The sequence below is a fragment of the Suncus etruscus genome, chromosome 19, assembly GCF_024139225.1.
Source record: "Suncus etruscus isolate mSunEtr1 chromosome 19, mSunEtr1.pri.cur, whole genome shotgun sequence".
In the NCBI taxonomy this organism is placed as follows: Eukaryota; Metazoa; Chordata; class Mammalia; order Eulipotyphla; family Soricidae; genus Suncus; species Suncus etruscus.
In genome coordinates this window covers 30,113,733-30,125,778 of record NC_064866.1, presented here as the reverse complement: position 1 = coordinate 30,125,778, position 12,046 = coordinate 30,113,733, and the positions used below count along the sequence as shown (strand labels likewise).

Genomic DNA, 12,046 nt, shown 5'->3' with positions numbered 1-12,046 from the left:
TTTTGATCAAGGTTTTTTTTCTTCTTACAATGACTTTTCATCAAGTGTTCTGCAAAACTTCTGACTCAGATGTTTCCTCTTCTGTGAAGACTTTCCCTCCCATTCCTTTTCCAGGCTTGCTTTGTAAGTACTGTTGCTCTTATTCACTTTTATTTAACAAACATTTAAATACCTGAGTGTTCACTTTGTCTTGTAATTTAACTATACATATATCTTTTCAAAAAATAAAAGCAGACATTTTATAGTATTGCTTATCTTTGATCCTCAGAGTTTAATACAATTGTGAAAACACAAAATAGATATTTAATAAATGTTCTACAAGTATTGAACCAAAAATAAGAAGAAAAAAGGGAAAGAGCAAAGAATGTCATGAATTAGATAGAAGGATCAAACATGGAAGGTTATAGATGAACTACTCAGAGGAGAATGGAGGAAAAGAAGTGAAAGTGACTACACATTAAAAAGCAGAGGCTCTATGGAACCCAAAAACTACTTGATCTATTGTTTTGGCAGAAGTTGCTGCCACTTATTTCCCAGTAGACACAAACACCGGGATCTTTTGTCCACAATGCATTTTATAGGTTATCAGAAACTAATATTTAGATTTTTATCAGAAAAGCCATTAATTGCTTTTGAAATTAACTACAGAGTTGATATTAAAGTACTGTCAAAGGAAAAACAAATATAATCCATGGGTATGTATTGAGACAAACTAGTATAAAGGTACACAAGCCCATAAGTCTAGAGATAAAACGTGCACAGTGACCAGAGTATAAAAGCGAGACCCAACCACCTGTTGCCTGTCCCAACCCTTGGGTCTGTCACTGAGTCCTGTGTGTTGGTGAGCAGTTATAGATCGACACCATGAAGATCCTAGTTTTGTTCTTGGTTTGTCTACACCTCTCAGAAGGTGTAGAAAGGTGTGTATTACAAGTTTTCACTCTAGGGAGCATAATAAGTAGGGGAGAGCAAAGACATACAGGATTCAGGAGAGGCAGGCTATAATATAGTCTATTCGTAGCATCGACTAAATACTCTGTGATGGCCAAGACCCCCAGAGAATGAAATGGGTGATAGATAGATGGATGAATGGATGGATGGATAGATAGAGAGATGGATGATGTGCATCCATCAGCAAGTGCACATGAACAAATTTGCAAAAATGGGGTTATATTTTCCTATTTGTTATGAAGAAAGGATGCATAATACTTGTCCCAAATTTATGAGGAAGAAACAGACATTCATTCTCTGGGCATAATATATAAGCCAATACATAATATAAACCAAATATAAGGTATAGTGAATTCCATGCTGGAAATGCTAGAGTGAGTGCCATAATCGTAATTCGTTAAAACTCTAGAGGATTTTCCAAAAAAGGACCTTCTGAACTTGAAAACTTCACAGATACTGAAGGGATTGTTTAAGTGGAGCAAGCTGTGACTCATTCCTTTTTATTCTATTCTGTGCAGAATCCTTCTGAGGAAAGGCAAGTCTATTCGCCAAACAATGGAGGAGCATGGTGTATTAGAGACTTTCCTTAAAAACCATCCCAAGGTTGATCCTGCTACCAAGTATTTCAGTAATGATGCTGTTGCTTATGAGCCCATCACTAACTACATGGATGTGAGTGAAGGGGAAGGCTGTGCCCATAACTCTGATTATTGATTATTCTTTGAGATTCATTTATAATCTTTAGCTCTGGTTTGAATACCAGTTACTCAATACAATCCTTCTCATCTCTGAAAGTATTTGAATATTATGAACAAGTTAGTACTACTTAATAGATATTAATTTCCTTTACTTCTTTTTTTCCTTGCACTTTCTATTCATTTCTTTAAAGTACCTTTTTATACTTAGGGATTCAGTGAGAATGCTCAAACAAATTGAAAAATCCAAGGAAGCTCCAGCTATGTAGTGAAGGGCAAAGAAAGAAATGTGTGCAGGGTTTCCAGACAAAATCTTCAGTGATGGATGGATAGACAGAGATGGATGATACACACCCATGAGCAGGTGCACAAGAGCAGGTTTGCAAAAACGAGGTGGTTATATTTTCCTGTTTGTTAAGAAGAAAAGATACATAATCCTTGCCCCAAATTTATGATAAGTAAGTATTAGAAGAAATAGAAATTCATTCTCTAGGTACTCCAGGCACTATATATTCTACCTCCTTTTGTAAGATACTGTAGTGTTGGGGCCAGGGAGGTACAGCAGGTTGGGCATTTTGCCTTGCATGCAGCTGCTCTGGATTCAATCCCCAGAATCTCTTTTATTTTATTTTATTTTATTTTATTTTTTTTTGTTTTTTTCGGGCCACACCTGTTAGATGCTCAGGGTTTACTCCTGGCTACGTGCTCAGAAATTGCCCCTGGCTTGGGGGGACCATGTGGGACACCGGGGGATCGAACCATGGTCCTTTCCTTGGCTAGCGCTTGTAAGGCAGACACCTTACCTCTAGCGCCACCTCGCCGGCCCCTATCCCCAGAATCTCATAAGATAGCCAGAACCCACCAGGAGTTATCCCTGAGCTCAGACCCAGGAGTAAGTTTTTAGCACAGCCTTGAATTGCCCCCCCCCCCAAATATACAGTAGTGCCTAGGGTAACTATTTACATGTTCTTGAGGCTACAATGTCTGATTAAATCCTTACAACATATAGGTATCTTATGAAATGTTACATTGAGTGTCAGAGCTAGAAGCAACTTTAGGGTTCTTCTGTTACAACTCCCACTTTTTTAGATGGGGATATTACAGGAAAATAACTGAAAAGGCTGGCTCTTGGTTAACTAGATGAAACCATCTGACTGAAAAAAATTTAAATATTTTTAAATTGAATCATGAGATACAATTACAAAGTTATTCATGATCTAGTTTCAGTCATATAATGTCAAGCACCCATCCGCCACTAGTTCCTAGTCTCTATCCTGTTGTCCCACCTGCCTGCCTCTATGGCAGACATTTTTCTAATCTCTCTTTGTCTGTATTATTTTTTTCCTTTTGGACACTGTGGTTTGCAATATTGTTACTGAAAGTATATATATCATGTATATTGACAGTGAAATTCTTGCTTTTGTTTTTATTGTCCTACTACCACTAATTCTAGGCGGTTAGCATATTTTGCTAGGAGATGACCAAGAGGGATAATAATATGATGGAAGTATCTACTTTGGAAAAGAAGGAGAGAAGAAGTGTGTGTGTGTGTGTGTGTGTGTGTGTGTGTGTGTGTGTGTGTGTGTGTGTGTGAAAGTGTTTGTAACTGGACATGAATGCACATGTATGTGCTCTTGTGTATGTGTGCACATTTGTGTTATGTATGGAGGGTGGATGGATACTAGGGAAGGATAAAAAAGTTATTGCTTCTTCAACTTTGGTTGTTATGGAACAGTATGGTAAATCCATGGAAGTTCCACCTTATTGAAAATAGGCAATACATTTTAAAGAAGATATTCTTACTAGTATTAATATTTGCTAGTCAAAGGCTTGCAATTAGGGGAAAGGCTATAATATCGTGTGATCTTAGCAATAGATAGGAATAAGAACTTAGGGCAAGAAGTTTTTTATTCCCCCAAGTGCATGATTTGGGCCAAATGTGCTCTCCAGTGCGTCAACTTATCCTTCAATCTTAGGATAAAAATTTCACTAATTGGCAAACTTTTCTTTACAGGCTTTCTATTTTGGTGAGATCAGCATTGGGACACCACCCCAAAATTTTTTGGTCCTTTTTGACACAGGGTCTTCCGACCTATGGGTGCCCTCTACCTATTGCCAGAGCCAGGCCTGCAGTGAGTATTCATATATCCCTGCACTCAACCCACCCTATGTCCCAAGAGGAGATGACAAAGAATGGGCAGAATCGGAACAGAACACAGACTAAATTATTAAGTCTAAAGATCTTGGGAATAGTATCATCTTTCTAATGGTAGAAACATCTAGAAATTCTGCTTATATTTAGATGTATTGACAGTTCTGAAAAAAAAATCATAAGCTAAAATTTCCATTTCTTTCTAAATTGTTCCTTTCCTTTCAATCTCCTCTGTGGGAAGAATTCCTGGCACATGTGAGGTGATTTATGCCTAAAGTTGGAATGTATTGGGAGTAGTGTCTAATTATTTTTGGAGTTAACACAGATTTTCCACAGTACAAAGAATTTGGGGTTGAAGCCCAGTCCCTGTCTTAGTGTCATGGTTTCAGGCCATTGAAGATAAGTTGCTTCCAAAGTTTTAGAGAACAAGTAAATACTGACAGAAATATTCTATTTTTTTTCTGCAGCCAAACACAACAGATTCAACCCCAACCAGTCCTCCACCTTCAGAAATGATGGGCAAACCTTTACACTGTCTTATGGGAGTGGCAGTCTGAGTGTGGTCCTGGGATATGACACTGTGACAGTGAGTGTTATTCTCATAGTCCCCGAGGATCTCTGGCTTGGTTACTATTTTCTGAAATTTTAAGTTGGCAGTGAAATTAATGATCACTAATTAGGTACAACCTTCCCAGAAGTTGAGTGTTGGAAAAGACATCAAATTCCATCTAATTCATTCTCCCCCTCAAGGCAAATATTGCTTCCATAAAAGTCTTGAATTAGGAATTTCTTTATGCTCTGCTCAAATTATGTATTTTCTTGAATTTACTCTAGAATAGGATCTTAACTCTGCCCTCTGAAAACACAAAGAATAAATGCATTTTCCCCACAATTTCACTTTGGAAATTTAAAGCATTATCTTATTTTTTTTATTGAATTAAACACCCATAGAGTTTTTCTGTACTTGAAATGGATGGATCAGAATAAAATTAGTCTATGTTCTTTCACTGTTCACTTAAGTGGGAAATGCAACTCCAGAAAATAGCTTCTGATTTCCTAGGATGCATTTAATTCGAGCAATGCTATTTTCCTTATTTTTCCTCTTGTCCCCATTCCCACAGGTGAATTCAGTATGATAGAAGCCAACTTGTTACCCCTTAGAAAGATTCTAGTTTCCAGATACTAGATAACCTAGGTCTGGGAAGGTTGTTCACCTAAATTTTTAAGCTGTTTTGTCTGCTTGGCACAGGTTCAAAACATTGTCATCAATAACCAGGAGTTTGGTCTGAGTGAGAATGAGCCTAATGACCCCTTCTACTATTCAGACTTTGATGGGATCCTGGGAATGGCCTATCCCAACATGGCTGTGGGAAATGCCCCAACAGTCATGCAGGGCATGCTGCAGCAGGGCCAGCTCACTCAACCCATCTTCAGCTTTTATTTCTCTCGGTAAGAGCACTTGTCCTGTGAGGGAGGTTCAATAAATGAGATCCTATGGGGATGGTGGACAACTTAGACAAAACCCAGGTTATAGAGTTTCCTTACATTCTGAATATATTTTGTTATATACACTCTATGTATTTGGGAAAATTTGTGTTCCCCGTTGGGGATAATTTTATTTGAAGTGTTAAAAGGATTTTTTAATTAAGGTAAAAAGCCACGTGGCACTTTTCTTAAATATGAGCATTTCTTTCTTTCTTTTTCTTTTCTTTTCTTTTTTTTTTTTTTTTTTTTTTTTTGGTTTTTGGGCCACACCCGGCGGTGCTCAGGGGTTACTCCTGGCTGTCTGCTCAGAAATAGCTCCTGGCAGGCACGGGGAATGGTATGGGACACTGGGATTTGAACCAATCACCTTTGATCCTGGATAGGCTGCTTGCAAGGCAAACGCCGCTGTGCTATCTCTCCAGGCCCAAATATGAGCATTTCTTCTCAACTATTGTTTAGTAAATCTGGAGACTGCTCTATTAGATTTTCATAACCACAGGTCATGTCAGAGGAGTGTTAATTAGTGAAGAGACCAATGATGAAATGATAATTATAATTATACACATCTCTAAGTTTATGAAGTGCAGTAATTCCAAATAATACTTGAAAAATCCTGTAATTAACTTCATTTTGCCAGTGAGAAAATGGAGTTTCAGATAAGTTGTCAATAATGAACAGGTCATCATCCATGGAGAAGTTTAAATTCAGACTCCAATTCAGATATCTTTTTTTTATAAGTAATTTTTTAGATCTTTTTTATTTAAACACCTTGGTTACAAACATGATTGTGGTTGGGTTTCAGTCATATAAGACAATTCAGATATCTTGATTTCAAATTTTAATGCTTGCTTTCTCTCTATTAGGCCTTTAACTTTTTATTTTGTTTTATTTTGTTTTTGTTTTGGGACCATACTCAGTGGTGCTCAGGGGTTTCTCTTGGCTGTGCTCAGAAATCACTCCTTATAGGTTCTGGGAACCATATGGGGTGCCAAGGATAGAACCTGAGTCTGTCCCAGGTTGGCCACATCCCTACTGCTATGCTTTCGCTCTGGTCCCAAGAACTTAAACTTTTTAAATTAAACTTTACTCCCAGATCATTCTTTCATAAGTATGTGATCCTTTGGTTACTTGAATTCTTTCTTTGATTTTATGCTTATCCAGGGTAGTGAGAACAAGACATCTAAATCCATTGAATATTGTCTATATCAATGTTGTTTTTTAACCTTTTCCAACAATAGCTTCCTTCTGACTTTTTATTTTACTCTTTCCCATGACCCTCCCATCCTAAAGGCACCCTAGTTGAATTTATGGTATTTTATCTGTGACACTCTTGGAATACCCTGGGGACCAATAGGGAGTCTTAAAGCTCCTCATTGACAAATGCTTTTCTAGTGCATTGTATGTCAACTGCTGGCTCATGGGTTGGTGTTATTCCGCAGTTATAAAAATGTTGAAACCCTGCTCCACTCTGACTGTTTTAAGAACACCCTCATCCTAACTCCCTGAGATCTTTCCAGGGAAAATGCCAGGTTCATATATTCCCTCTTTTTGTCCCAGGAAGGATTTGTTTAGGTGCCTTGTAAAATCTGTCTTCAGATACTCAATTTCCAATTTCAATTTCTCTTTATGGCGCAGTCTATGTTTGCATTCTCAGACACTTTGGAAATTTCTGTCAGAATTCACCTCTGTCTTGTGCCTTGAGCCAAGTATAGTTATCTATAGAGATGCTTAGGAGAATACCCCACTCCAAACCCTAATCATGAGTCTTTGGGAAGGAGGGAGAGGAACTGCCTAACATATTTGTGTTGAGAAAACTCCCGATTTTCTATATTCCTATCCAGTCAACCAACCTATCAGTATGGAGGAGAGCTCATCCTGGGGGGAGTGGACACCCGACTTTATTCTGGTCAGATTGTCTGGACCCCAGTGACCCGGGAACTCTACTGGCAGATTGCCATTGAGGGGTAAGTAGAGAATATAGTTGCTAACTCTCTAAGGTGTTTCTCCACTGTGACAATGTTCCCTATTTTTGTCCTGGCTTATTCGCTTTGTGCATATCACACACATTTTCTTTTGAATCTGTTTTAGAAAAAAGGGAAGAAAGTTTGCAATGTTAAAAAAAAATGCCTATTTTAGGTCACGGAGTTCACTATGTCTTTTTGGAAAATTCATACATGGGCTTTCAGGGTATCAAGGATAAAGTATATTTTTATTTCATGATTTGACTAAGATAATTGAAGAAATATATACTGTTATACATAAAATTCTTTTTAAAATAATTTTTATTGAGACCACTGTGAATTACAAGTCTTTCACAGTTATATTTAAGGTACATAATGACAGTGAATTAGGGCCATTCCCACATCCAGTGTTGACCTCCCTCTGCCATTGTTCCCATTGTGCCCCTGAACTTTTAGTGTAACAGGTCCCTTTTGTGTATAGCTTGTGGTAGTCTGGGTCTCTTGATTCTATTATTGTTGACTTTGGTTTGGGTATTTAGATCTGACCATATTTTATTTCCACTCAATAATCATAAGACTACTTTGCCCCCGGTACCATCCACTTTTTTTTCTCAATTTGTAGGAAGACAGAGAAATGTGAGGCAGAACAAGATCATGTTATATGGTTCTATTAAAAAATGGGGATAGATCCTATCTAGAAATTATAAATATAAGTTTAAAAGAAAAAGGGGGCTGATGTAGCAAGGTTTATTTTTTGTTTGTTGTTTTTTATTGTTTTTTGCATAGGCATAGTAAGTGTTGGAGAAATTAGAAAGGAAATTCCCTCGGCCTAAGAGATACAGGGTATCTCCACCCTTGAAGCATACTGTCATGAAACCAACTACAGGCTCCAGACATATTCATTGTCAAACTCCAAAGTCTTTCTTTATGGTACCAGGAAACATTCTGCTCAGTCGTAGTTGTCACAATTAGTCTTCTGTAATTAGAGATCTTGGTTTTTGCACAGATCCTAGGACAAAGTCTATGATAGAATCTTTCTTTGTGGTTCCAGCAAAAGTTCTGCTCAGTGGCAGTTGTTGTAGTCAGTCTTCTCTAATTAGTGATCTTAGATTTGCACACATCCTAGAATAGGAGTGTCTTCTAGTTTCATCTCACCATTAGGTGATGATGTAAGGCAGCCTGCCCTTAGATCAAGTTGTAGCTGTTTCCTCATTATTAGGGTATAATATGAACCCACCCGAAAGCAATTTGGTGTTAGAGCAGTATTAGGGTTTGAAGTGGGGGGTGATTCCTGGTGCTGTTGCAGGGAACTGTGACAATTCTAAGGTTGAAAAATAATTAAATTAAAAAGTAAATAAATACATAGATTTAAAAAAAATGAGAGAAAAAGGGCCAGTACACCAGAGAGAAAAGGTTTCCCAATTTCTAGGCACTTCACCAATGGCAGGGGTGAACTTTGTTTTCAGGGTTAAATTGTGTATGGAGCATATTAGAATAATTTTCATGTTTAGAGTACTAAACAACATGATAGTGAAGAGTATAAGAGGAATCTACCCTATGTAGTATCATCCACTGTGTCTTATGCATTGAGCTACCTTTCCTGAAAGGAAACTGACAGCATGGGCATTATGATATAATAGTAACATAGCTTGAATTGAAAAGGAAAAGAAAAGAAAAATGATAATAGTAATTTGCAAAAACATACTCAATGAGTGGGACCTGTAATAAAAGTCTATGGTGCAGTTGTCTATTTCTGTATTCTCTTTGGTCATAAACTCTAGGTCATGGTAGAAGACATAATCAAAAGGAAATGGGTAAATTGAGTATATTGTCAAGACATTGTCATAATGATCACTGTATATGGAGTCTAATGTTGTAGAACACTAAATTTTGAAATTAGGATGTCCAACCTATATCTCCAAGGATCTCTCTGGACAAAAAAAGTTGAAGTTATTTTATAATTGAGCACTTAAGCAGGAGTCCCTAGCATCCAATCATATTCTGCACCTGATTCTGTGGATAAAAACATTAGAACATTATTATAGGATTTTGTAGTGAGAGGTTGATTGAATACTTGTTCAATCTAAACAGCTGTCTCCATTGTTGCAGGTTTCTTTGTAGCATAAAAGAGAGTCAAGGCTTTGTGTTTCTTCTCTTCCACTTGATTTGATCCCTTCACTTACCATAGATGCTCAATGTTGTGTTTCTTTGTGGAGTTATTATAAATACCACATATAAGTGGTATCATTCTGTATTTATCCTTCTCCTTCTTCTGGCTTACTTCATGTAACATAATATCTTCTAGTTCCATCCATGTTGCTGCAAATTGCATGATTGTATCATATTTACTGCGATGTAGTGTTCCATTGTGTATATGTACCACATGTTCATGATCCACTCATCTGTTGTTTAATATCTAAGTTGATTCCAAGTCTTTGCTATTGTAATTGAGTGCTGCAATGAATAGTGGTGTGCATACATTCTTTGGATGAGAATGTCTTTCTATCCTGGGAATAGATACCCAAAGAGGGATTTCTGGGTCATATGGCAGTTCAATTTTGAATTTACTGAGAACCCTCCATACATTTTCCATAGGGGTTGGACCAGGCAGCATTCCTACCAGCAGTGGATGAGAGTTCCTTTTTTATTGCATCCCCACCAATAGAGAGTGGTATCTTTAGTTTTGATATATGCCATCCTCACTGGTGTAAAATGGTACCTCATTGTATATATTATATAGCAGGTGCTCAAAGGGTATTTTATGATTCATTGTAAGTCCTGACTGCTTTTGACACATAAACCTTGGTCCCTTCTTTAAAAAGAGGTTTCAGTCAAAGATCACCAGCCCAAGACTGAGGATATTATTCCAAAGTAACAAAGGCACAGAGTGTTTTACTGCAGATGTGCCTTGGGTGGTGTCTGGGTTCCTGGGAGAAAATGAAAGTCAGAGCTGCTGCAGCTGTGGCTGGGGCTAAGGGGTGGAAATAAATTCAGATGTATTACAGAGGTACATCGCTCTCTTTGCATTGGTGTCACCCTCAGGTTTTCCATCGGCAACCAGGCCACTAACTGGTGCTCCCAGGGCTGCCAGGCCATCGTGGATACTGGCACCTTCTTGTTGGCTGTCCCCCAGCAGTACATGGGTTCCTTCCTGCAGGCAACAGGAGCTCAACAGGCTCAGAATGGTGATGTGAGTAACTAGAAACTAAGAATTTCTCTGTATATTCTGCAGATTTAACACAGGAACTTAAGGACTATGAACTCATGAGAGGGAAGAGAAGATATTGGGTGGGGATTTGAACTACAGAGGGACAGATTAGATGGGATAGAGCCTAATATGTCTAGCATTCTCAAGGAAGGGAAAGAAGAGATAGTAATCCCAATTCCATTCTGACCCTAGTCTGAGCTGATTCTTTGCAGGTCTTCAACTCATGTTTCAGCTTGGTTGGGACACTGCATTAGACTACACTGAAATTTTGCTCAGGGTGCAATACATTTCTCCAATCCACATGGATTTCCTTCTATGGGAATGCACTTTTGCATTTGACTTTAACTTTGAGTCATTTTCCAACCCTACACTTGTTTCCCTTTGTATGCTTATCTGTAGTTTTATCTTCTTTGCAGGAATTAGGCTCAGGTAGAATCCTGATTCATGGTGTGTGTGTGTGTGTGTGTGTGTGTGTTTGTGTGTAATGAGTATAAACATGGCTGTGTAAACCTGAGAGTGTTTCTATAAGTGTGTGTCTATGCTTGCTCTCTAATAACTGACATTAGAAGTTGAGTTCCAAATACTTAATTCTTGATGGCCATACCAAGACAATCAAACTCAGATATGTTTTTAGGAAAAAAACTCAAGATAACAAGAAAACTTGGTCATCAGTGTGCCAGAGCATCAGATTTTGTTTCCTATACTCAGAAACAGTCTCTGCTGAAAGGACAAGAAGAGAGTTTCACAGGGAATAAAGGCAGAGGGGATGGGAGGGCTGGGGATTTTGAGCTGAGTTCAATTTATTGGAGATGCTCACAATCACCTCTTCTTTGTCTCTCAGTTTGTGGTCAGCTGCAACAACATACAGAATATGCCCACCATCACTTTCATCATCAGTGGTTCCCAGTTTCCTTTGCCTCCCTCTGCCTATGTCTTCAATGTAAGTAGTCATTCCCAAGCTCCCTGCATGTATGATAGGTGTCCCCACCCCAGTTCTAATTTGGGAAGCCCTGGTGATTATCTGGGGCTATGCTGAAGGTAAACCAAAAGTCAGAGATGGGGATAAAAAGTTATGAAGGGTGGTGTTGGGAACGATGCTACAGGTAAAGATGTTCAAATATCATTGATTGGTCCTTGGTCTCTTCAGAACAATGGCTACTGCAGGCTGGGAATTGAGGCCACTTACCTGCCCTCTCCAAATGGACAGCCACTTTGGATTCTGGGAGATGTCTTCCTGAAGGAATATTACTCTGTCTACGACATGACCAACAACAGGGTGGGCTTTGCCTACTCTGCCTAGACTGGAGAGAGGCCACTGTCCCACCTTGCTAGGACAGCCATTCTACGTGCTTCACTCAGGGTCTAATGGCAGCGTGTTTAAAGACCTCCTGGCGTCTTAAATCTTGCTACTAATAAATCTTGGAATTCAAAACATCTTTGCTAGTCTTCCCTTCTTTTTTGTGTGTTCTGCTTTTAGTCATTTATTCTAAATGGAAATGAAGCAGCAGTTGGTTTCTGGGAATCTGCTATTTAAACAATGAGAGAGAAGATGGAGGGCTCTGCAGGAAAGCCAAAGCCCAGGGATAATTGCACT

At 38.5% G+C, this 12,046-nt stretch overlaps 1 protein-coding gene across 1 annotated transcript; it reads left to right on the top strand.

The window, feature by feature from the left end:
* Positions 1–864: 864 nt before the first annotated feature.
* Positions 865–11,785, top strand: LOC125997323 (pepsin B-like). The gene is made up of 9 exons (XM_049765770.1): positions 865–920; positions 1,470–1,623; positions 3,661–3,778; positions 4,266–4,384; positions 5,048–5,247; positions 7,125–7,247; positions 10,287–10,434; positions 11,294–11,392; positions 11,600–11,785. The coding sequence occupies exons 1-9, from the start codon at positions 865–867 to the stop codon at positions 11,750–11,752; spliced, it is 1,170 nt and encodes a 389-aa protein (XP_049621727.1). The 3' UTR covers positions 11,753–11,785.
* The last annotated feature ends 261 nt before the right edge of the window (positions 11,786–12,046 follow it).